Source organism: Artibeus jamaicensis, unplaced genomic scaffold, assembly GCF_021234435.1.
Source record: "Artibeus jamaicensis isolate MK-2021 breed Jamaican fruit bat unplaced genomic scaffold, CSHL_Jam_final scaffold_614, whole genome shotgun sequence".
Lineage (NCBI taxonomy): Eukaryota > Metazoa > Chordata > Mammalia > Chiroptera > Phyllostomidae > Artibeus > Artibeus jamaicensis.
In genome coordinates this window covers 3483417-3509962 of record NW_026522050.1, presented here as the reverse complement: position 1 = coordinate 3509962, position 26546 = coordinate 3483417, and the positions used below count along the sequence as shown (strand labels likewise).

Here is a 26546-nt window from a genome sequence, read left to right as displayed (position 1 = left end):
TAAATTTATATTTTTTAGCAAATTTGGAGTATTTCTGAGCCATTATTTTCCCACAGTTTTTGCCCTGCATTGCACTCTTCCCACTGTGGGGTGACAATGGCACAAATGACAGGCCTTGGTGTCATCTCACAATTGCCTCAGGTGCTATTAATTTCTCTTCAGTGTCTTTTCTCTGTGTTTAGACTGGGTACATGTTACTAGTTTATCTTCATGTGTTACCGACGTCTGTCTTCTCCACCATCTCTTGGACTCGTCCTCTGAATTTATTTCAGTTATTGTATTTTTCATTCTAAAATTTCTACTTTGTTCTTTAGAACCTTTACTTTGTGAGGTTTTCCATTTTTCCAGTCGTCTTAAGAATGTTTGTGACTGCTCGTTACTCTCACACACAGAGTAAGAAAGTCATGAAGCGTAGCAATAAATTCCCATTCTTGTTCTTTATTCTCCTTTCAAATGCGTGTGTACGCAGTCATCATGGGAGCGTCTGTCCAGTTGGGAAGCTAGCGTTTGTCCTGCCCACATTGGGCAGGGCTGAGTTGAGGACATTTGTGATGCAGGCCCTTGGGAGGCCTTAGGGTCCCCGGAGAAGAAAGATGGAAGGCCCAGTCCTCAATCAGGGTGGGAATGGAGGGTCTTTGGGGGTGACTCTGCCCCAAGAAGCAGTCTGATGTTGCTGGCCATCTGGCTGAAGGCTGTGGGCCTGGTGGACCGTGTGGGGCCAGCCATGCCCCTGGCCCGGCACTGGGCTGTCCCTGCTCACTCCCCACTCCCACCCAGGAGAAGGAGCGGCAGCGCCTGGAGAACCTGCGGCGGAAGGAGGAGGCAGAGCAGCTGCGCAGGCAGAAGGTAGAGGAGGACAAGCGGCGGCGGCTGGAGGAGGTGAAGCTGTAAGTGGCCCAGCCTCCAGCCCCGGGTCACCCCAGACTGCCGCAGGCTCCCCCTGATCGCCTTGTGCTCACAGGAAGCGCGAGGAGCGCCTCCGCAAGGTGATGCAGGCCCGGGAGCGGGTGGAGCAGATGAAGGAGGAGAAGAAGAAGCAGATCGAGCAGAAGTTTGCTCAGCTGGATGAGAAGAGTGAGAAGGTGCGAGCCGGGGGCTGGTGGGCAGCCAGGTTTCAGGGGCTGTTCCCTGCTGGGCCCCAAGCCGCTGACACTTGGTGGCCCGAGGGTGAGGACTGTATCCCTCAGGAAGTTATGGGTTTGACACCCGGGGCCCCTCTCCTGTCCATTCAGGGGTCCTGCAGTTGGTTCTGAGCCCAGCTGAGGGTGGACGGTCTCTGCTGTGGACCAAGCAGCAGCCCTCTGCCAGTGGGTGGGCTCATGCTCCTGAGCAGGGCTGGGTTTGCGGGGGAATGGGGTACCTGTCCCAGCTCTGGAGCCCACCCGGTGGTACTGAGGGAGGAGGGCGGCTCTCATGAGCACATGTGGGTGGGCTCTGCAGGCCAAGGAGGAGCGACTGGCAGAGGAGAAGGCCAAGAAAAAGGCAGCAGCCAAGAAGATGGAGGAGATGGAGGTGCGCAGGAAGCAGGAGGAGGAGGCGCGGAGGCTGAAGTGGCTGCAGCAGGTGTGGGCGCAGGTGGACGGGCTTGGGCACCCAGGAAGCAGGGGGGCGGGACAGGCTGCCCCAGCCACTGCCGAGCAGACCCCGCTTTGTTGGGTTCATCCTGGTGGACCTTGTGGCTTCAAGCCCTGAGGAGTTTCAACAAGTGCCTTGGAGGTGGGGATGGTGACAGTGACCTGCTCTCCGTTTTGCCAGAGGGTTACACACACGGACTCGCTCTCAGCCCTGACTTCCACTCTCAGCTCTGCTTGTTATTGGCTGCGTGACCTTGGACAGGTTACTGGACCTCTCAGTGCTTTGGGTCCTCCAGGTGGCGGCAGAGTCCACCTGACTGGGCTGTCGCAGGGGGGAGCAGTTCTGCCTCCACGAGGGAGGGCCTGCCTCTCCCTCGGAGCCGTCGATCTTCCGGCTCAGGGAGCACGCGTCTGTCTCGGGGGCTTGTGCTGTTAATGGCTAAACTTCACTTAGTGTTTACTGTGTGCCAGGCACAGTTCCAAGTATGTTAGGTGTTACCGTTGCTCCCATTTGCTCCATGAGGAAACCAAGGCCAGAGGGCTGAGTGGCAGCACAGTGTCACACTGCAAGTGCATTTGGGTTCAGTCCGTACCCTAAGAAGTTGTCACAAGATGCCTTTTCAGGCAGGTGGTGGTGATTCTGTGGCACCTGGTGTAGGGTGACCCTGGCTCAGCCCCTGATAGTCTCTGATGCTTCAGGGGGCCTGGGCTGCACAGAGGGAGCAGCCTCCTGCCATCCCCCAGCCCCGGCCTGATCTGAGGCCCTGACCTCGCTCTGTGTTCACAGGAGGAGGAAGAGCGGCGACACCAGGAGCTGCTGCAAAAGAAAAAGGAGGAGGAGCAGGAGCGGCTGCGAAAGGCAGCAGAGGCCAAGAGGCTGGCAGAGCAGCGGGAGCAGGAGCGGCTCCAGGCCGAGCGGTGAGGGAGCCCCGAGGGCTGGAGAGGTGCAGCCGTCCTCTAGAAGCAGCTCCCACTTTCGCTTGGTGTTTGCAAAGGAGGGACACACCTCCTTGGCTCCAAACCCAGACCCCCAGCAGAGGCCCACACCCGAATGTGGCGTGCTGGCCTGGGGAGGGCGAAGATACGATGGGCCAGGTCACCTGGGACTCTCAGTTCTGCCTCCATCCGGTGTGGTGCCCCCTTTGGTCCTCTGTGTCCTCTGCCGACAGGGCAGGGATGGGGGCGTGCCGCTGTGGGGTTAGCCAGTATTTCTCACCAGGGCCTGCATGGGCCTTATACAGGAGTTCTTCGGAGCACTGCGGGACTGTCAGTGTCCTTGGCCCCTGCCCACTAAATGTGCCTCCTCTGTGCTGATGAGGATGCAGATCCTCACCCCCACCTCACATCCCAGCATTTCTGGTCTTGCAGTTCTCAGAGTCAGGGGCCTCTGTGCAGCAGGCAGGATCTCCATGTTGAGTTCTCTGAATCTTTATCTGGGGCTCACCCTCAGCTTGGTTTGGTGGGGTCCTGGGCATGCCAGGGAGGACAAGCCCCAGTCACTGTTGGGCAGGATGGTTGGGGTCCATGCCTATATGAACCCACGTGTGTGCAGATGTGGAGAACTGTGCCCAGGTGTGTGTAAGGACAGGTGGGAACACCCAAGCACCCGCCTGGTGACTGCCTCTCTGCCACCTCCACCTCCTGGGGAGCAGAAGGCAGCACCTCCCGTGTCCATCTTTGGGTGGCTGCTGGCCCAGTGGAAAGGGGGGAGCGGAAGTCGGAGGGCTGACTGCATCAGGGCCATCCCTCTGTGCTTCTTGATGGGCACAAAGCTGTCCTTGTTTTGTGGCAGAGTCGGAGACAGGGGTCTGGGCGGGGGACAGAGGGTGGGTGGGTGACAGATGTGTGAATCGCATGTGTGCCAGGCAATGCCATGCGCTTGGAGGGGGTGACGGTGTGATGGTCCTAATGGTCGGCAGCTTTGGTGGGTCCTGAGCTACACGCTTCACACGCTGCCTCCGTGAATCCTCACTGAAGGCCCCTGCGGCGTAGGAACCGGCAGCCCCACTTCCCAGAGAGGAAACCGGCCGGGAGGTTACATGACTTGCTCAAGTCACAAGCTAGTTAGTGGCGGTGGCCCCAAAGCCCACGCCAGGCTTGGAGCCCAGTGTCTACCCTGCAGGCCATAGAGGGGATAACTCGGCCTATCCCCTCTGACTGTCCTGGTCACTCTGGAGGAGAGCAGTTACGGTCGTCACTGTATAACAGAAAAGACTGGAGCTGAGACCTAAGTTGTGTGGAAGCATGGGGGCCAAATTCGGCACGCTCTAAAGCTGAGTGCCCCTGCACCCTGGATGAGAACTTGCCAGCCCTTTTGGCATAGGTGCTGCTCTGGGCTCTTGGCTGCTGTGCCTGTTCTGCCATTCCGTGTTCTACGGCCAGTGTGGGTGGGCCTGCGAGGGATGGGAACAGAGCCAGGGCTCAGCTTCCTGCCCTGACAGGGTCTTGCTTGGTTTCCAGGGAGCTGCAGGAGAGGGAGAAGGCCCTGCGGCTCCAGAAGGAGAAGCTACAGAGGGAACTGGAGGAGAAGAAGAAAAAGGTACGGGAGTTGGTGTGCAGGACTTTGGGATCAGGGAGCCCTAACCTAGTGGCTCCTGGGGCAGGGGCCGCCTTGTTTGCCTGGCTGTGTGGGGTTGGCCTGGGGTTGGGGAGAGCATGTTCCCGTGGTCTCTAACACCTGCTGGCTGCTGGTCCCAGGAAGAGCAGCGGCGCCTACAGGAAGAGCAGGAGAAGAAAGCCAAGGAGGCTGCAGCGGCCAGCAGAGGCCTGAACACAACCATGGACGTGCAGGTGAGGCTTGGGCACCAGAGCAGAGAGCGGCCCCAGCGCTGCTTATTCTCTTCCTGCACCTGGAGGTGCACATCATATCCAGGGACCATAAGAAGAAGGAAGGATACAGTTGGCCTAGTAGTTTTTACTGATTTTCATAGGTATATTCTTTCTTATTCTCAAAATAGAATTTGTTATAAACAAACAAAAAAAAGAACCTAAACTTTATAAAGGGGTATAAAGTGAAAGGTACCTCAGATGAAAATTCTGGTGTATATATGTATATTTTTACACATGTAAACATTTTGCACACGGAGAGTATAGGTGGACGCAGCCTGCACTTACTGTCCTCGTCTGTTCAGGCTGCTTTAACAAAGTGCCATCGACTAGGTGGCGTAAGCAAACTATCCAAGACTGGCAACTGCGAGGTCAAGGTGCCAGCAGATTTGATGTCTTTTGGGAGCCCTTTCCCTGGTTCACATACAGCTGTCTTCTCGCTGTGTCCTCACCCGGTGGAAGGGGAGATGGAGCTCTCTGGGGTGTCCTTTTTAAGGACACTGATCCCGTTCAGGAGGGCTCTGCCCTCTGACCTGAGCACCTCCCAAAGGCCCGCCTCCTGACACCGTGGTGTTGAAGGGTGGGAAGAAACACAGGAATGTGTGGGACACACCTTGACTCCGTAATATACACAGCACTTGGCAGCTCATCCTCCTCCTTTCTTTTTTTTTTTTTTTTTTTTAAATATTTTATTTATTTATCTTTAGAGGGGAAGGGAAGGAGAGAGGGAGAGAAACATCAATGTATGGTTGCCTTTTGTGCATCCCCTGCTGGGAACTGGCCTGTAGGGAACTGGTCTGCAACCCAGGCATGTGCCCTGACTGGGAATCAAACCGCGATTGTCTGGTTCGCAGGCCCGCACTCAATCCACTGAGCTACACCAGCCAGGGCCCTCCTCCTTTCTTTTAGTACATTGTAGACAGTTATCTATTTCAGCACTTGTGAACCTCCCAATTTTGGCAGTTGTGTACCAGCTAGTTCCAGAATTTCCTTAGCCAGTGCCTGTGGACACGCGTTTCGGTGACTTGCAGTTTACTGCTCTATGAAGAGAATGTCCCGTGTGGAAGGGTTTGCGGTGCAGCGTGGGTGGAGTTGTGGGGAAGTTGGGAGGTAGCTGGACGTCCACGTCCAGCGATGTTCACGTTGAGAACGATGGGGTTCGTGGTGGCGTTCCAGGTCGCTGTTCACAGCAGGCTGCTGACCTGGGCATGTGTTTGCGACCGAGTGTGACATGAGAAAGGAAAATATGGAGTTGTGTGCGTGGTGTGACTTTTTTAAGGGACCCAACCAAGCCTTTTGATTTTTCCTGTGAAGTGAGGGGAGGTGGCCTGAGCCCCCAATGCTTGGCAGCAGCAGAGGCAGGAATGCGGGGAGGGGCAGCTGACGCCTTACCCTTTCCAGTCTCCAGCTTGTACCTCATATCAAATGACGCCACAGGGGCCCAGGGGCCCCCCCAAGATCAACCCGGATAACTACGGGATGGATCTGAATAGCGACGACTCCACTGATGACGAGGCCCATCCCCGGAAGCCCATTCCTGCCTGGGCCAGAGGTAAGCAGGGTCCAGGGCTCCCTGGACACCTGGGTCCTTGCTTGTGACCTTGCTTGTGACCTTGCTTGTCCCTGGAGGGAGTGGCTTGGAGCACACAGGGGTTGGGAGGCTGTCGTATGCATGGGCTAGACACTTGGTGTGGCGGCCTGACAGGCCGGCTCTGGGCCTTGGGACGCGCTCAGGGGACAGTGGCCCCTCCTTGGAGTCCTGCCCAGAAGGCCAGATGAGACTTGGATCCACACGAGGAGCCTGGGGTGGGAACAGAGCTCAGGGATGCCGGGGCTTAGCAGTGCACTGAGAGCTCGGGCCGGGGGCTCCGGCCAGCTGGGGGAGGCAGGAAAGCCCTACAGTGGCAGCAGGGCCCTTGAGTGAGATTTGACCCTGAAATTTACAGGCCCCCAGCATCTAGCTGGGAGCAGGGGTGAGCGTGCCTGTGGCCCTAGGCCTGGGTGTGATGCCTGCGGGCAGTGGAGTGGGGCCAGTATACAGTGGGTGCCTCACAGAGTTCGCAGGACCGGGGGTCAGGGTGGGCTGTAGTCTCGCTCCCCAGGGGCCAGTGCTCTGCCGAAGATAACTTGCTCTTACGAGTGTTACCTCATTTGAAGCCTGCAGCAACCAGACGCTGAATGAGTCTCCTTAACTACCAGCATCAACTCACTGGGAGGTGTCAGCGTGGCCAGGGAGCCAGGGGACTGGCAAAGCCACCTAACTGTAGTTGACCTTTGCCAGCTCAGTTTTCTTATCTGTGAAATGGGCATGCTAATAGGACCCAGCTGAGAAGGGTCATTGAGGATGAAGTGAGTACACGGAAGGCCTGGTACAGAGCAAGATGGCTGTACGTTCCACCCGATTCTCCCTGTTGGCAGGGGCATGCCACCCACAGCCTCAGCCCAGAGGCCCTCTCTGTCCCCGTCCTCCCTGCCTCAGGGCGGGTGTGGCTGGCTGATGAGATAAAGAGCCGATCACTGCAGTCCAGGGTGGCATATCATGGGCCTAAGTTCTGGAGCTAAACTTGGCTTAAAACTCCAGCTCTGCCAGTTCCTAGCTATGTGCCTTTGTGCAAATCTCACCAATATAAAACAGGGAGAACAGAGAACCTGGCTGCCAGGTGGGTGCGGGGATAAGGAGAACAGGCTGTGTGGGCTCAGCTGAGTGCCCAGCTCTCTGAGCTCCTGAGGACCTCGGTTCAGACCCTGCTGCCAGGTGGGGGCAGTAGGAATGTGCAGTGAGAGCATTGTCAGTATTTGCTGGTGGGGTGGGAGGAGCAGAGTTCAGAGGAGCTGGCACGGCAGCAGGTGGGGACGTGCCAGCAGGGAGAGGGTGACAAAGGCTCTGGGTGGGGCTCACAGGGAGCCTTAAGACAGTGATGTGGCCCTCGGTTCCCCTGCAGGCACCCAGCTCAGCCAGGCCATCATCCACCAGTACTATCACCCCCCGAATGTGCTCGAGCTCTTTGGGACCATCCTCCAGCTGGACCTGGAGGACATCTTCAAGAAGAGCAAGCCTCGCTACCACAAGCGCACCAGCTCTGCTGTCTGGCACTCGCCACCCCTGCAGGGCACCAGGGTCCCTGGCAGCCTGACCTACAGCCTGAAGAAGTGCTGAGGCAGGCCCGCTAGCCCCCTGGGCACTCACAGCCTCCTGTCTGTGTCTGTCTGTCCATCTTTCTGTTGGTCTGGTGTCCTCCTGCATGCTAGTCCGTTGCTGTGGTTTTAGTCACATGTACATAAACATAAACGTTCTCTGTGTGCTGCAGGTAGGAAGTGGCCCTGGCCTGCTCAGTGGGTGTTTGGGGAAGTGCCAGGCCCAGCCCTGCCTGGCCTACAGGTGGCACTCTGTAAATACTGATGGGTTGTTACAATTTTAGCTTCTAGTGTTTGAGAGCTGGGTTAATAAAGTCTATTCCTTCAAGCCTACTGTGGCTTTTGTGAAGCCCAGGGGCCTTGGCAGGCCCTAGACCCTGGCCCTGTGGGGTATCTCAGGCCACCAGACGGGCTGGAGGAGCAAGGCACTATTGCTTTGACCTGGGGTGTGCTTCAAGGTTACCTGGGCCCCACCTGCAGAGATGATGATGCCATCCCCCGGTGACCCCAAGAAACATTTCTGCTACTCTCATGATCAGCCTGGTGAAGATACTTGCTGTTTTTCTGGGGAGCTTCCTGTTCGTAAAGGGGCTGGGACTTCAGTGGTCTGGAGAACTGGGCTCTTGACACAGCTCTGCCATTAGGGCAGGCCCTCAGCCCCTTGCTGCAGATGGTGACGGGTTGAGCTGCTTAAGCAGGATTAGAAAAGGATGGTTAGAAAGGAGATGTCTCTCCAAACTACCTTGGGGCAAATGCTTGCAAGCAGTTGAGATGTTTCTCCAGTAAAACCAGGCAGCTGCTAACTAAATGCTCAGTGCTAATGGAAGCTGGCCCTGGTCCTGCCCGGAAGCTGCCAGCCCCTTGGTCTCTGCTGCTCCGGCCCCTGGATTGTGTCAGTGGGCCCAGTCAAGCTACAGCCAGTTTCTGCATAACTTTATTAAAACCCATTCAACAGGATCAGATGCCCATTGGCTGCTCTGCTGAGTGCAGAGTTAAGTAGTTGCAACAGAGGCCATAAGGCCTGCAAAGCTGGAAGTATTTCCTATGACCCTTTACAGGGAAAGGTTTCCGACTTCTACTTTAGGACAAAATACAGGCTAAATTCAAGAGTGCTTTAAAGAAATGAGGATATGGTGAACATATGGTAGGCTGAAATCTAGATTCCACCCATGCCAACAAAAACATTTTACACGTCACTCAAAAATGGTGCACAGTTCAAGTTTGTCCCTTGTGTCCTGTCCCTGGAAACCTGTGTTGACTCAATTGATGAGCATCTTTACCTAAAGTCACAATGTCAAAATGGTACTTCTTGTAAGCACATTTATATAGTGTGTCTGAGAAAAAGTCATTACTTGGCAAAGAGTTCTAGTTGTTCTGCGTCTTCACAAGCACTTGGAATTGTCAGTATTTCTCATTTTAGCCATCTTAATAGATGTGTAGCGAAATCTCACCTTGGTTTTAATTTATATTTCCCTAATGGAATGATGGTGAATATCTTTTCATGTGCTTATTTGACATCTGTGTATCTTCTTTGATGTAGTGTCTGTTCAATTCTGCTCATTTTAATTTTGTTTTTTTTTTTCGCCTTTTTTTCTTTTTAAAATTTTTTGGTTCATTTTTAAACTGGGTAGTTTTCTTACTGTTGAACTTAGAGTCTATGTGGTACGGATACAAGTCCGTTGACAGTGATGTGGTTTGGAAGATTTTCTCCTAGTCTGTGGCCTGTCTCTTCACTCACTTAACGGTTTTTCATAGAGTGACGATTTTTCTTTGAAGTTCCCTTTACCAATTTTTTAAAATATGAATTGTGCCTTTTGGTGTCATGTCTAAGATATCTTTGTCTAGCCTCAATTCTTGAAGATTTTCTTCCAAATGTTTTGTAGTTTAACATTAAGTTTAGATTTATGATCTGTTTTGAGTTCATTTTTTTAAGTGTGGGGTTTATGTTTTTGAAGCATGTGGATGGATGTCTAGTTGTTCCAGGACTACTTGTTCAAAAGATTCTTTTCCACTGAATTTTTCTTGTATCTTTGTCAAGAATCAATTAGCCATTTTAGTATGGACTTATTTCTTGACTTTGAATTCTCTTCCATTGATCTGTGAGTCTTTTTACCAATACCACATGGTCAGGGTTTTCCGACCTTGTAGCTTTTTTGACCTTATTGTAGCTTTTTGTGTAATCTTAAAAATCTGGTAGTGTGATTCCTACAATTTTATTCTTTTAAATTATTTTGGCTTTTCTATCAATTTTGCCTTCCTATATACATTTTAGAATCAGCTTATCTATACAAAAGCCCTGCTGGGATTTTAACTGGAATTGCATTAAATCTATAGATAGTTTTGGGGAAAATTCACATATTTATGATGGTGAATCTTCTAAACCATGAACATGGCGTGACTTCATTTATTTCAGTTTTTGGTTTCTTGCATCAGTGTTGCATGCGTCAGCATACAGACCCTGTCCAAGTTGGATTTAGAGCTAAGTATTTTCTTAATACTATTGCAGAAACAGACATACAGTTGGTTTTTGTGTTAGCCTTGCGTCTTGTGATACAATGAAAGCAGTACTTAGAGGGAAAATTACAGCACTAGGTGATAAGTTAAGAAAAACAGTTCAAATCAGTGTCCCAGTTTTTACTTAAAAAGAGCAAATAAAAATAGCAGAAGAAGGGAAATAACAAAGGGAGAGTAGAAATCAATGATACTGGAAAGGAAAAAGCAATAGAAAAAATTAATTAGACCAAAAGTTGGTTCTTTGAGAAGCTCGAAAGCAATTCGTATACCTCTATCTAGACAGATCAGGAGAAAAAGAGAAAGAAATGACCAATGCCAAGAATGACAGAAGTAACACCACTACAGTTTCTATAAAAATAAACAACTTACGGCAATAAATTTGAAAATTTGGATAAAATGAACACAAATTCTCAGGAAGATACAAAATCTCTTAGTGCACTCAAGAAGAAATAGACAACCTAAATGGCCCTGTTTGTGAAAGAAATTGAATTTGTAGTTTAAAATCTCACAAAGAATACTCTAGGCCTAAATCCCTCTAGTGGCAAATGTTATCATCTGTCCAAGGAAGAAGTAATGTCAGTCCTACAGTACCCCTCCCAGGAAACGAGAGGAGTGTCTTCCCACTCCATCTATGAGGCTGGCATTGTGATCTCCAGACCAGCCAAAGGCACTGTAAGAAAGGAAAACTGGACAACTATTCCTCATGAACCTAGGCATACAATTTTTAAATAAAATATTAGCACATCCAAGCCAACATATGATTCTATGTGAAAAGGGATAATGTACTCTAACCAAATACAGTTCATCAAAAAAGTGTAGGTTTAGTACTTGAAAGTGTATGAATATGACTCACCATATTGATACGTGATTAATGGATGCTGAAGGTGCATTTGACAATTCATCACTAATTTATGATAAGGGCTCTAAGCAAGTTAGAATTTAAAGGGAATTTCCTTGGTTTGTTAAGGCACATTTACAAAAAGAAAATCTCCAGCAAACATCACGTGTCTGAGTGTACTTGTCCTAACAGGTCCCACGCAAGGATGTCCACTGTCACTGCTTCCAAAGAGTTTACAGGGGGTTCTAGCTGGTGCAGTGGGGCAAAAAGGAAAAGGCACCAGAAAGGAGGAATTCAAACTACATTCAGAGATGACTTGTAGAAAATCCGACAGTGTCTACCAAAGGCTTAAGAAGTACGTTCAGCATGGTTGCAGGGTATAAGATCAATACACAGGAATTAATTGTGTTTCTATAGACTCATCTTGCACAATCAGAAGTTATACAATGCAATTTACATTAATGTCCAAAATTATCAAACTCTCAGGGATAAACTTGATAAAAGATGTGAAAGACCTGTGCAGCAGAAACTCTAAAACACTGCTGAGAAAAAATTAATGAAGACCTAAACGGCACACATACTGTGCATGGGTTGGAAGCAGCACTCTTAAGATGTCGTTTCCTCCAAATGGATTTATAGTTAACACAATGCAATGTCAGTCAAAGACCAAATAGGCTTTTTTTCAGGGGGGTTAGTTTATGAAAAATCTGGTTTCAAAATTTATATTTAACTGCAAAGAACCTACAATAACCAAAAACAGTTTTGAAAACAAGACCAAATTGGGAGGGGCAACATGGCATGACTTGAACACTTCCAAGCTACAGCCGTCCGGATAGTAGAGCATTGATATAAAGATGGACAAATAGGTCCAAGGAACTAGAGTCCACAAACAGAACTATGTACATATGGTCACTTGGCTTCTCACACAGGTGGAAAGGCAATCTAGTGTAGGAAGGGTAAGTTTTCAACAAATTGTCCTGGAACAATGGCTATAAAAAAGTCTCCAGCTCCACCATATAAAGGGTTTGGCACAAAAAACTCCCCTTTTTTATTACAAAATTGTAAGCATGTAATTCTCTAACATAACATCACACTCAAGCACACCATGTGACATTTTAAGTGGAATGTTCCAATTGCTGTCCATCTCAGGCAAGGCTTTCATGCACCCTATGAACCACACTCATGTGGGCATTACTTCTGCCAGAACTTGTATCAGATTTAATTCATGATGGATCATAGGACTAAATGTAAAAGCTAGAAAGAGAAAACTGCTAGAAGAACACAAGACAAAATCTTTGTGTTTTTATGTTTGGCACATGTCAAAGAAGTATGAACTAGCCCTGGCTTTGTGGCCCAGTTGGTGGGAGTGTCATTCTACACACAGAAAAGTCATGTGTTTGATTCCTGTTCAGAACGCATACCTAGGTTTCGGGTTCAACCTCCAGCTGGTGTAGTAGAGGCAACTGATCAATGCTTCTCACATTGATGCTTCTGTCTCCCTCCCCTTCCCTCTCTCTAAAATCAGTAAGCATGTCCTTGGGTGAGGATAAAAGTAGAAGAAAAAAATCAAAATTAAAAACTGTTTTGCTCTTTAAAAGTCACTGCTGGTCAGAATCTCCATGTCCCCCACCACCCCATTAGCACGATGGTGCATGTAACTATCCTACTACATTCCAGGAATAGAATTGGTAATGGTCACCTCCTGGTCGGAGTGAAGCTGCATGAAAGAGTTCATCTAGGTAGGCTCTCTTGTTTCTGTAGGACCCATCCATGTGTGCCAGCCCCACTCCTAACTGCAGCCCACCCCCTTGCCTATCTGACACTTCTTATTAGGCCCTAGCTTGTGACCTGCCCCACGAGGCTTTTCCTGTCTCCCTCAGGTAGGCTAACAGTATAGGAGACTGCTCTGTGTCATGGGAAATGTAGCCCAGCTTCCACTCGGAAAGGCGATTGGAAAGGGAGGTCTAGCACACAGGACCCACGCCCACAGATAGGTTTTTCCCGTGGGGAATCAGGCCCACATTGTAACTAGGCTGCTTTGAGACTTGCTTTTTGCTAAAACTCCCTCACCCTGAATTGAGGCAGCAAATGTTTACTGCATATCTTTAAAGTAACTTCCTAAAATCTGTGCTAAACCTCCCAAGGATGACTGTAACCAGTTCAACCACTTTTCCCTTTTCATTTGCAAATATCCTTCTTCTGTGATATAATTAGCAACATCCTCTCCTTTGTTTACTGATAGAGGTAACCGTCTAAAGCGAACCTGTGCATAGTAAATGAGGACCATTCTTGATATAATGTGACCAGAAAAGCAATAAAAGCCTGTCCAGGCAGGGGTTGGGGTCCTCTCTCACTTAGAGAACGGCCATGCCATCCCTTTTTTTCCCACAGGACTTCTGTAGTCTGTGTGAATTTGTCTCGTCTCATCCATAACACTGTGGACACTGCAGGCCTCAGTACATCAGTACAGACTCTTTCTAGCTCCACCTGGGTTGTGAGCAGCTTAGTCGGCTGAGTGACAGTGAATGCTGGGTAACTGCTTTGGCAAGAGTCATGGTAGCCTCTGCACCCTCTGTGTTTTCCCTAATGCAAATGTTCCTACAGAAGGTTTAGGAAGGAAGAGCAGAATTTCAGGTGAAGGGACCCTCCAGAATCTAGTCATACACTTCTCTTTAGTTTTTGCATGAATATGTGTTGAAAATTATTCCAGAGACCAACAGCCAACATAGGTGAGATGCTAAAAGGCTGTGATTCTCCGCATCACCTGCAGGTCTGATAGGACAGCTTGTTGGGCCCACCCCTGGACTTCTTCATCTGTAGATCTGAGTAGAGGTCCTAGAAGTTGCCCTTCAGACCAGTTCCCAGGCGGTGGGTGCCGGGGTTGCTGGTGTGGGGGGACCTACTCTGAGAAGAAGGCAACCTTCAGATTTCCCTAACATGTGCCTTGGGAGTCCCAGGGTTCAGCACCATGCCTGTGGCTGGGACTTGGGGATGTGGATGGACTAAAGAAACCACTTCTTTATCACTGTATTTGAGGCTCAGTGGAGCATTGATGCATATTCTCCTCCCTCCTGAGTGTTTGCCTGGCTGAGAGGGAGAGCATTTCATGAAAGACCTGTCATCCTTCCCTTCCAAACAAACAGCTTCCTGTTCATTCAAACCACAATGATTTTACTAAAATGTATCTGACAACACAGTGCACATGCTCACACAGGGTGAGTGAACAGAATCAGAGTGTGGGCTCAGTAGCTCTGCTGGGAGAGATGGAGAAGTAGCACTTTCTACCTGGAATGGTTCACCTCTCTCTCTCAGTAACTACTCTTTTTTTTCCTAGATGATCAACAAAAAGTGGGGCTCTGATCCTTGCTGCTGTTTTCCAGGGAAGGGACACATAAGGGAATGGAATAAGGTATACCTAAAGACAGTTTGAAGACACTTCTGGAGAGGATTCCCGCGGGTGGATTCAAGGAACCCAGGCCTTGGGCTGGAAGGAACTGGTCCTGAGCCTGTACAAATAGTGTCAGTCAACGTGGCATTTACCTTCTCTGAAGCACCGATCACTTCCAATGCCCTTGGTGTGCTCTACAAACAAGGGCGTCATCTTGAAGAAGTAGATGAACGTGCATGGATGTTCCCAATCCTTGGTCCTGCTGCAATAGGAGTGACCACCATGCGAGCCTGTCTCTTGCATTGTTTTCTCTAGGTATGTTCTAGCAAAACACCAGACAACACTGTCAAAGCACCATCAAGGTCTGGTCTGGAGGATTCCAGGGCCTCAGAACATGCTCCTCCTACTCCTAACGTCCAAGCCCATGCTAGGCTGAGTGAGAATTGTGGCCTTCTCTTCTGCTTCATGGCCAGAAGCTTGACACTGTTCTCACAGGCTAATAAGAACCTTCCAAGAACTGGCCCAGCAGGAATTGACTCTAGCATTGAAGTGAGACATGCCTGGGTCAGAATCCTGATAGTGCCACTGCCTTGCTCTATGATGCTGGACAGGTCATATGACCACCTTGACACACATTAACACTTCTTTGTTGTGAGGGTCAATGGAAAAAATAGATCAGAAAATTCAAACACAGTTCATGGCCAGGGGACTTGTTGGTTTCTTGGCTTTTCCTCTCTGTGCTATTGATTCCCAGCTAGACAGCACAGAATAAAGACCATATTAGATAGTGATTTTTCTTACATAACAGCAACCCTTGATTGGTCCACCTCTGACCTAGCAAGTATCTCCAGATCACCGAGGCAAGCCCACTTTCAGACATAAGTAGATTCATCAAAAACTTTTTTGCAGTGACTTTATGATATCACCTACAAGGGAGGTGAGGCTTCAACCTGAGACCTGATGCTCAGAGGGTTCATGATCATTAACGATGAGACAATAAAAGCCATCTTGCCCTTTAGGAAAGCACCTGTCTTCATTATCACAAGGATGGAGCTCCACTTGAGCTTTCACACACTTATATCCAGGCTTCAGGGTTTGTTATGGCTGGTCCCTCTCCTTACCCTAAAGCCATGGCCATCCATGGGTCTCAGTGGAGAGTTGGGGGTATCAAAAGCTCTCCTCCTTTAAGGAAACTGAAGTCAAACATCTGTCCACTAACACTATGAGAGGCCAAGGGATGTCTTTAAGTTTTTAGCTCTTTAGTTGCTAATTTTCCTTCCTTTTTTGTTTCTTTCAAATTATGTCTGTTTTTATGTGGAGTAGTGAATGAGTTTTCAGTGTGCTTCAGAATGAACCTTTATGAAAGGAACATGGTGTAGGGGTTACATACAAAACTGGCTCATGTTTAAGAGCAGGACAGCCATAACTTGGTAAAAATGTGGACACTTTAATGCACTAAACAGTTGATCTGTCACTGGGACATATTTACTGTGGGTGGTACAGAGTCTTCCATTGGAATCCAACTATTAAAGGGTTTTTTTCTGTTTAATATATTTTATTGATTATGCCATTACAGTTGTCCCATTTCCCCCCCTTCATTCCCCTCCACCCTGCACACCCCTCCCCCACCATTCCCTCCCTTAATTTGTCCACATGTCACAAGTTCTTTAGATTATATATTTCCAATACTATTCTTGCCCTCCCCCTGTCTGTTTTCTACCAACCGCCTATGCTACTTGTTTTCTGTACCTTCTCCCCACTTCTCCTCCTCTGACTCCCCTGTTGCTAACCCTCCATGTGATCTCCATTTCTATGGTTCTGCTCCTGATCTAGCTGTCCTCTTAGTTTGCTTTTGTTTTAGGTATGGTTCTTAATAACTGTGAGTTTGCTGTCCTTTCAGTTTTTATGTTTTTTATCTTCTTCTTCTTAAATAAGTCCTTTTAACATTTCATATAATAAGGGCTTGGTGATGATGAACTCCTTGAATTTGAACTTATCTGAGAAGCACTTTATCTGTCCTTCCATTCTAAATGAAAGCTTTGCTGGATAGAGCAATCTTGGTTGTAGGTCTTTGGATTTCATGACTTGGAATACCTCTTTCCAGCCCCTTCTTGCCTGTAAGGTCTCTTTTGAGAAATCTGCTGACAGTCTGATGGGGACTCCTTTGTAGGTGACTGTCTCCTTATCTCTTGCTGTTTCTAGGATTCTCTTCTTCATTTTAATCTTGGCTAATGTAATTATGATGTGTCTTGGTGTGTTCCTTCTTGGGTCCAACTTCTTTGGGACTCTCTGAGCTTCCTGGATTTCCTGGAAGTCTGTTTCCTTTGCCAGATTGGGGAAGTTCTCCTTTATTATTTGTTCAAACAAGTTTTCCACTTGTTGCTGTTTCTCTTCCCCTTCTGGTATCCCTATAATTCAGATGTTGGAACATTTAAAGATGTCCTGGAGGTTCCTAAGCCTCTCCTCATTTTTTTGAATTCCTGTTTCTTCATTCTTTTCTGTTTGGTCATTTTTATCTTCCTTCTGGTCCACTCCCTTGATTTGAGTTCCAGTTTCCTTTCCATCACTATTGGTTTCCTGTGCGTTTCCCTTCATTTCAATTAGTTTAGCCTTCACTTGTTCCTCTAATCTGTGACTAAAATCAGCCAGTTCCATGAACATCCTGATCACCAGTGTTTTTATTTATTTTTTATTTTTTTCTCTCAATAATTTTATTTAGTTATTTTTCTTTTTTTAATTTTTTTATTGATTATGCTGTTACAGTTGTTCTATTCCCCCTTTCATTCCCCTCCACCCTACCCCCCATCCCCACCATTACCCCCCTTTAGTTTATGACCATGTGTCTCAATTCCTTTAGATTCTATATTTCCCATGCTATTCTTGCCCCCCCATCTATTTTCTATCTACTGTCTATGCTACTTATTTTCTGTACCTTCTCCCCCCATCTCCTCCTCCCACTCCCCTGCTGCTAACCCTCCTTGAGATCTTCATTTCTATGTTTCCGCTCCTGATCTAGCTGTCCTTTTAGTTTGCTTTTGTTTTAGGTGTGGTTGTTAATAACTGTGAGTTTGTTGTCCTTTCACTGTTCATGTTTCTTTAACTTCTTTTTCTTCGATAAGTCCCTTTAACATTTCATATAATAAGGGCTTGGTGATGATGAACTCCTTGAGTTTGATCTTATCTGAGAAGCACTTTATCTGTCCTTCCATTCTAAATGAAAGTTTTGCTGGATAGAGCAATCTTAGTTGTAGGTCTTTGGATTTCATGACTTGGAATACTTCTTTCCAGCCCCTTCTTGCCTGTAAGGTCTCTTTTGAGAAATCTGCTGACAGTCTGATGGGGACTCCTTTGTAGGTGACTGTCCCCTTAGCTCTTGCTGCTTCTAGGATTCTCTCCTTCATTTTAATTTTGGCTAATGTAATTATGATGTGCCTTGGTGTGTTCCTTCTTGGGTCCAACTTCTTTGGGACTCTCTGAGCTTCCTGGATTTCCCGGAAGTCTATTTCCTTTGCCAGATTGGGGAAATTCTCCTTCATTATTTGTTCAAATAAGTTTTCCACTGGTGGCTGTGCCTTTCCCCCTTCTGGTACCCCTATAATTCGGATGTTGGAGCATTTAAAGATGTCCTGGAGGTTCCTAAGACTCTCCTCATTTCTTTGAATTCTTGCTTCTTGACTCTTTTCTGTTTGGCCATTATTTGGTTTCTTCTGGTCCACTCCATTGATTTGAGTCCCAGTTGCCTTTTCGTTGGTATTGGTGTTCTGTGCAATTCCATTCATTTCAATTAGTTTCGCCTTCATATATTTGTCTAATTTGTCGGTATAATCAACCAGTTCTGTGAGGATCCTGATGACCAGTGTTTTAAACTGTGCGTCTGAGAGTTTTGCTATTTCTTCATCGCTTAGATCTATGGGCTCTGGGGCTTTGAGATCTGGCGACATTTTTGGTCTGTTCTGGCCCTTTAAGTGTGAGAAACGGTGCCTTGGACTCCCAGGTCACTGGGTTGTGATGCTGTATGTGGGGGAGTGGTCAGAGCGGGGAAATGGCGACCCCCTCTACTGTTTGTCACAGCTGGGTGAGGATCAGCATCTTAGGTGGTTCACCTGGGCTGGGTCCCTCAGAGTCGCTGTGTTATGACGCTGCATGTGGAGGTGGGGTCAGAGCAGGGAAATGGCGGCGCCCTCCACTGCTGCTTGCCGTGGGGACGCACCGGGCCCAGGTCCAACTGCCCACTCCCTCGCCTGTCCGCCCGCGCACAAATGCGCGACCACAGACAACACGCAGTACCGCTCCCCCGCTGTCTCCCCCGCGGTCACTTGCCTGGTCACTCGCTTGGTCGCTCACTAGGTCCAACCCTGTGCCTGGATTCCGCGCGTATGGATTCCGCGCCTGAGTCCGGCTGACCGAGACCTCCTGTGCAATCCCGCTTCACCAGCCACTGGTTTCGCCCCTTACCGGTCAGGCTGAAGAATTTGTTGTTAACGGACTTCCGAAAAGTTCAATTTTTCGTGTTCTGGCTGTGTTTTCTGTTGCTGATATTTAGTTGTCTCTAAACTTGGTTGTGTGAGAAGGCACCGCACATCCACCTATGCCTCCATCTTAGCGGAAGTCCTCTAGTTATTTTTCAAGTACAGTTTTTTGCCTGTTTCTCCCATCCCAGCCCCCCCCCCACCCTGTGCTCCCACCTCCCTCCCATTTCCGCCCCCCCCCCCCGCCAGTTCTTATCCCTGTGTCCTCCATATTTGCTTCTCCAAATCCCTCCCCTTTTCCCCTTAAATTCCCTTCCCTCTCCCCTCTGGTCACTGTGACCAGTGTTTTGAACTGTGCCTCTGATAGGTTGGCTATCTCTTGGTCGCTTAAAAGTGTTGGCTCTGGGACTTTGATTTGTTCTTCCGTTTGAGCTATAATGTTTTGGACTCTTTGCACCTGTTGGGTATGAAGTGCAGAGCCTTGGGTGTTCACCAGGTCAGGGCAACCCAAGTCGCTGGGTTGTGACGCTGTATGTGAGGCAGGGTCAGAGAGGGGCAATGGTGTTTTTTTTTTTCTGCTCTCTCTCGGATTTTGGTCCCCTCTGCTGCTTCCCGTAAGCAAACCGGTGCCGGCTCCTTGGTGTGTACACTGTGTACCCTCCAGGACCCTGTGGGTCTCTCCAAGAAACTCTCTGTGAGCCTGGGAGCTTCTCCCAGCACCTTGACCCTGAGAGTTTTTCCAACTTGTGCTTTTAGGCTTTAATTCCTGTCCCTGGGGTCCTATCCTACACGGTCTGTCTCACTGCTCGCTCCTTTGCCTGGTTTATCTGTGCACAAATGTGTGACCGCAGTCAGCCAGCCACCTTGCACCCCCACTGGGTCCACCTGTTGCCACCCCATGCCTGGGATCTGCCAATGGCCTCTTGTGTGCCTGGGTCAGTTCAGTCCGGCCGCTTCTTCCTGCATGACCCTGCTCCACCAGCCACTGACTCCACCCCTCTTACTGGTCTGGATGAATGGTTCCTTGTTGTCAAACTTCAGTTCAGTTCAGTTTTCCGTGTTTTAGTTGTGTTGTTGTTACTATAACTTTGTTGTCTTTAAATTTGGTTGTGTGAGGAGGCACAATGTTTCCACCTACACCTCCATCTTGGCTGGAAGGCCCCTATTAAAGTTTTTTAAAATTATGTTTACCATGTGGTCAGGCATTCATGGTGTCCATAAAGGACACCTTCTCCAGAGGGAGATACTCATTATTTCTAATATTAGTTACAGTCAACATTTTCTTTTCTCTTTCTAACTGCCATGCACACTTCCTGATGCACACCTCTTGGTCATGTGACCGCTCACTGGGTAGGTGGCTATTCACCTTGAGAAACGAGAAAAACGGAGGAGTAGCAGATTGATAAACCATTCCCCAAAAAAGACCAACCCAAATTTTTAAAAAGAGTTTTATTGATTGATTTTTGAGAGAGAGTGAGAGAGAGACATCAATTTGTTATTCCACTTATCTATGCATTCATTGGTTGATTCTTATATGTGTCCTGACTGGGAATTGAACCGACAACCTTGGCATACAGAGACAACACTCTAATCAACCGAGCTACCCAACCAGGGCCCAAACTTACTTTTTAATGAGGGTTGGTGACTAATAGGACATGGGATTGAAAAAATTTGGTTACACCTTGCTGCAGAGGAAGCGGTTTTCTTCTAACACATACATGGTGAAGAGCACATCCAAAAAAGGCACAGAATCAATAAATCTTCAAGCAGAATCCCACGTGATTTTACTCATAAGGTGCCAGGGTGGGTCTCCCTACACTTTTAAACTCATCACACACGTCTGATTCTGTAAGTCTATTCAGTGGAAATCACTAGCGTTACCTTTGCCTTCACAGTGGCTTTCCTCACCTCACAGGCTTGGCTTCTCAACATCCTGTGCCATGTCCTCCTGGACCCAGGCAGGTGCTGGAGGGGGAGATGTGGTTCAGGGTGGTGTGCCCCCTTCTCTCTCTGGCTGCCCGCTTTTCTTGAATCTTGACCCCTCAAGTCCATGCTGCCTGGTTGCTCAGCGACACTTTCAGCACTCTGACTTTGGTGTTTCGTCTAGATTTTGCCCCTGTCCTTGGAGGAGGTGTTGCTCTCACACAAGCTATGCAATCACAGGCAGAAGTGGAGGTTTGTAGGGCACCTTCACCTGGTGCTGGGTGTCTTCCATAATTTTGGAATTTTCTCATGCGTTATTACTTCAAATGTTTATTATTCCATTAATTTCACTGATTTCCTTTGTGCATTCTCATTTTTCCTGCGATGGATCTTTTAACTTGATGGTAGAGTGAGGAGTGGCACAGGCAGGTCACCCGCAGAACTGGCACACAGAAGGAAATGTCCAGTGAAACGTGCTCAGGCTGAGCACAACTATGAGGCCTGAACCTGTAGGGGAGGGCTCCATTTCCTGTAGAGTCCGGGTTCTCCCTGAGCACTGGCAGCCTTCCATCAGTCACCAGGAGGAGGCTTTCAGCTGCGTTTCTGGATGCAACGGCTAACACTGACCCACCATGGGTTTGCTCTCTGCCATCCCCCTGCGAATTCTCCCTCCCACCAAAAAACCGCAGTATGATATTAACACAGAGAAAGAATAAAACAGTGAACCCAATAGTGTGGTGGGAAAGGAAACTGACAACATTTGGTTAGAAGTGTTGTTCACATAGATAGAGAGCAGGTAGGATGAAGTCCACTGAGAAATAAGTCTGGAGGAAGAGAAGCCCAAGCATGTGCTGGAGAAAACTCCTTCAGAGTGAGCAGATTTTTGTGCAAAGGAGGAATGGAGGGTCAGGGTGGGACGTGAATAATTGTTAACGCTGAAAGGAGGGAAGGATGAGAGGAGAAGCACATGACCAGCACTGGGCAGCTGCCTCTCTCCTGTTCCCTGGGTTTGCTCAGGACGCGGCATTTCACCATAGAAGACAGAAGTCAAAGGTTGTACAACTGACTTCTGTAGGAGCAATAAGTTACAGGTCAGCTGATGACACTGAAATGACAAAAGGACACTGCATCACAAAATGTTATATTGTGTCAATTATCAAATGAGCCACAGATTAGCACAGTTTCTGAAGTACTGGTAATGGTGCTTGATTTCATGCTTTTGAAGATGTCAAGAGTATTGGTTCAGATAATGTAAAACATTGGGGTTTTTCCACATGTGGCACTTTAATTTTACCCTTTAGCTGGCAGTCAGTGTGACCGACAGTCCTGTCCAGGATGGAGCTCCTCTCTTCAGTTTGTGACTCTACAAGTTATGCATTTCTGTGCATACAATCATGTTAGCCATAAGCAGTCTTCCCTGGTGTTTATCAGCTGGTGTCCAATAAGGAAAATGGAAAACGCTGAAGGTTTATTGAACAGGGAGCTAGCTCACCAAGGAGTTGGTAATAAAGGTGTTTGCAGGGCTGGAGAAGCGAAAAAGAGACTACACAGGCTGCCTGTTGACTGCAGATGGCCGGAAGGCAGTTTCTAGAAGTGCAAGAGAGAAAGACAAGTGCTGTTGCCCAGGCCCCATGGCTGCAGGGGAAGCTGAGGCTGCTGCTCTTGGGACTGGGCTGACTGAGTGAGAACCCGGAAGCCTGCCCACAAAGCCACGGCAGCTGCACGGCCTCCCTGGGCTGCTGTGGGTACCACACGCACCACTCCTGTGACCCCTGCAGGAGGCGATGTCAAAGCTGAGAACACTCACATGTGCCTGCCCTCTTCCCAGCTTCAGTCTCCCACCAGAGCCTTCCATGCAGATGCTAACAAGAAGGCACCTGGAGGTGGGCCTGGGATGTGGAAGTCAGGGGCCGTCAGCTCCAGCAACAGAAAGGTGAGTAGGACAGACAACTCTGGGATGGAGGCAGGAGAGATCCTCTCTGGCCCAGTGACGGTGACCCACAGAGTACCCTTCTTCTTTTTCTCCTTCTTCTTTTTCTTCTTACTCTTTTAATTCTTCTTCTTCCTTCCTTTTATTCTTTTGTTCCAGTTTTCTGTATGAGTTTGATTGAGTCAAACTTATGATGTACACTGGCAGACAATGTTGCAAAAGCTTCCTCTACAGACTATTCTTATTTTCAGCCAGTTGGAAACCATTTATCTGATCATTACAAGAGTTATAGCTGGTAGCATTTTTTCCCAGAACATGATAAACAAATTTAATTAACTTAAAAATAAATAGTCTTGAAGATGAGATGCTACATTAATTAGCTCATCAAGGTCCCTGTTCTGCAGAAGTTTTCATCCCTCTGGTATGTGTCTACCAGTTTGTGAAGACCTACACAACTCCTGGGATGCCATCCTGAGACCTCAGGGACACATGTGCCTGTGCATCCTGCTGAGGACAGAGTCCAAAGACCCTGTGTGCTCTGGGTAAGTAACACCCATCCCCACTTGCCACCCTCCTCTACCCTGAGTTCCAATATCCCTTATTAGGGTTTTAACATCACAGTAACAGTGACTCAGAGGTGATCATGAAACAGTAAGTGGAGTGATTGAGAAATAATGATCTTATCTTAACTGATAGAAATCTCAGTGGGGCCAGAGCCAAATTCAGAAGCACACTCTGTCAGCACTTAGAGAAACAAACATTCCTGTTGGAAGAGTCAGTTAAACTCAATCTTCTGTTTGACTTGGAAATGAGGTGATTTATTCTGTGTGACTTAGTGTTTACACTTGTTCCTCCCTGATGTAAGTGTAAGAGCTGACATTGATCCCCAGACACTGAGTGCAGCACATTTTCTCTATTGATCCATTCATCTCAACACAAGTCCTCTGAAATTGGTACTAAGATATCACTTGTACTTTACAGGTGAGGAAAGTGGGACTAAGAGGGTCAGTACCAGCTGAAGACCCAAGGGTAGAAAATTGCAGAGCTGACCTTGAATCCACTAGTCTGGGCCCAAATTCAGGTTCCTCTCCACTAACAAAGAAATGCAAACGTTCTCATTTTGAGTCATGCAGACCACACTTTGGAACTGAAAACAGAGCACACCTGTCCTGCCCTGTGCTCAAATTCCCTTAGTTCTTTGGTCTTTACTCAAATGTCTCTTCTCAGTGGGGAGAGTAGCAATGTTTACATCTGCCCAAGTCATTTAATGTCTGGCTCAGTGGAAGACAGGTGCATCACGTATTTGATTCACCCTTCACTCTGTTGCAATATCACATCTTAGGTAGTTTCTGGAAAATTCCACCAGACACTTGTGAGAAGATGGCAGTGACCTGGAAACAAACCTTAATGTTCTTATTAAAGTAGTTTTGTCCCAGACACCCTGAGTCGGAGGGTCCCATCAGCAGTGGCATGTAAGTGTGTGTGTGTATGGTGACATTTGTGCTGTGTGCTAATTAGGCAAAGGCCAGAGAGCAGACTGGCCTTAAAAAGTTAAATGTATGGAGTGGATTCCAGGTGCATGTGTGCTTCTCCACTTCTAAGGCTTTAATTAACGTTTTTACTTCAGTAAATGTACACAGTAAAATCTTGTGAACTTTCTTTTTTGCTTCCTGTATCAGGAAAAGTTAGTGTAAAATACATTCAAATCCATAAAATTTAAAGAAGACTGTAAAAGCATACTTTGTTGCTATAGTAATCACTTTTTAGTCACAAATAAAGTAAGGTCTCAATTACTGCCTAAGCAAACACTCTTCTGTTAGGCTCCATTGTAAGCCCAGGCAGGAAACACTGCAGTTATTAGAAGGAAGATCAATGTTGTATCTGTGTTTGAGGCTGCAGAAAGGGTAAACAGAATGTTCTGTCTATGGCATTGCAACATAGCCACCAGAACAAAGGTAACTTGGCTGATACGTCATGCAGTGGAACGTATGTTAGTAATTGTACCCATGCATTAAAATTCTCATTTCTAGAAATCAAAGGCATTTTTGTATACCAACAATGAATCAGCAGAAGCAGAAATCAAGGAAAAAATCCCATTTAATATAGCAAAAAGAAAAATAAAATATCTGGGAATAAACCTAACTAAGGAGGTAAAAAACCTGTATGCAGAAAACTACACAGCCCTGAAGAAAGAAATCAGGGAAGACACAAACAGATGGAAACATATACCTTGTTCATGGATTGGAAGAATTAACATAATCAAAATGTCCATACTACCCAAAGCAATATACAGATTCAATGCAATACCTATTAAAGTACCAATGGCATATTTCACAGACATAGAACAAACACTTCAAAAATTTATATGGAACCATAAACGACCCAGAATAGCAGCTGCACTTTTGAGAAAGAAGACAAAAGTAGGAGGGATCACAATACCTGATATCAAACTGTATTGCAAGTCCACTGTAATCAAAACAGCCTGGTACTGGCATAAAAACAGGCACATAGACCAATGGAACAGAACAGAGAGCCCAGAAATCAACCCAACTCTCTACAGTCAATTAATATTTGACAAAGGGGGCAGTAACATAAAATGGTGTAAAGATAGCCTCTTCAACAAATGGTGCTGGGAGAACTGGACAGCTACGTGCAAAAAAATGAAACTTGAGCACCAACTTACACCATATACCAAAATAAATTCAAGATGGATAAAAGACTTAAATATAAGTCGTGACACCATTAAAGTCCTAGGGGAGAACATTCGCAAGAAAATCTCAGATATTTCACGCAGCAACTTTTTTACTGATATGTCGTCCCCTAGAGCAAGCAATGTAAAGGAAAGAATAAACAAATGGGATCTCATCAAAATAAAAAGCTTCTGCGTGGCTAAAGAAAACAGTATTAAATTAGCAAGACAACCAACTGTATGGGAAACATATTTGCCAATGATACCTCAGACAAAGGTTTAATCTCCAAAATGTACAAAGAACTTACAAGACTCCACTCTAAGAAGACACCCAACCCAATTAAAAAATGGGAAAAGGACTTGAACAGACACTTCTCCAAGGAGGACATACAGAACATCCAGAGTCACATGAAGAGATGCTCAATATCATTAGCTATCAGAGAGATGCAAATGAAAACCACAATGAGATACCACTTTACACCAGTCAGGATAGCTATCATAAACAAAGCAACAAACAACAAATGTTGGAGAGGTTGTGGGGAAAGGGAGTCCTTAGTTCACTGTTGGTGGGATTTCAGACTGGTACAACCATTATGGAAAACAGTATGGAATTTTCTCAGAAAAATAAAAATCGACCTGCCTTTTGACCCAGCAATTCCACTGCTAGGATTATATCCTAAGAATCCTAAAACATCAATATCAAAGAACCTATGCACCACAATGTTCATAGCAGCACAATTTACAGTAGCCAAGAGTTGGAAGCAACCTAGGTGCCCATCAGTAAATGAATGGATCCAAAAATTGTGGTACATATACACAATGGAATTCTATGCAGCAGAGAGAAAGAAGGAGCTACTACCTTTTGCAACAACATGGATGGAACTGGAAAGCATTATGCTGAGTGAAATAGGCCAGGTGCTGAAAGACAAATACCATATGATCTCACCTTTAACAGGAAGCTAAACCACAAAACAAACAAGCAAGCAGAAAAAAAAAAACAAAGACACTGAAATAGAGAACAAGGGGATAGTGACCAGAGGGGAGAATGAAGAGAAGTTAAGGGGAAAAAGGGGGAGGTGTTTGGAGGAACAAATAGGAAGGACACAGGGAGGAGAACTAAGGGGGGTGGAAATGGGAGGGAGGTGGGGAGCAAGGGGCGGGGGAGGCTGGGATGGGAGAAATAGACAAAAAAAACTGTACTTGAAAAATAACTAAATAAAATTAATAAAAAAATTCTCATTTCTGTCATAAAGAGTGTAA

At 47.3% G+C, this 26546-nt stretch overlaps 1 protein-coding gene across 3 annotated transcripts in view; it reads left to right on the top strand.

Annotated features, from left to right (window-relative positions):
• The window catches only part of INCENP (inner centromere protein), a 43538-nt gene extending 33591 nt beyond the window's left edge, over window positions 1-9947 (top strand). For all 3 annotated transcript variants that reach the window (XM_053659165.1, XM_037137713.2, XM_037137712.2), the window contains 8 exons: window positions 778-887; window positions 962-1082; window positions 1441-1563; window positions 2362-2492; window positions 4035-4113; window positions 4272-4364; window positions 5802-5952; window positions 7343-9947. In XM_053659165.1, coding sequence (XP_053515140.1) covers window positions 778-887; window positions 962-1082; window positions 1441-1563; window positions 2362-2492; window positions 4035-4113; window positions 4272-4364; window positions 5802-5952; window positions 7343-7557 — 1023 coding nt within the window. In that variant the 3' untranslated portion in view covers window positions 7558-9947. The remainder of the gene's footprint in view (window positions 1-777; window positions 888-961; window positions 1083-1440; window positions 1564-2361; window positions 2493-4034; window positions 4114-4271; window positions 4365-5801; window positions 5953-7342) is intronic.
• The last annotated feature ends 16599 nt before the right edge of the window (window positions 9948-26546 follow it).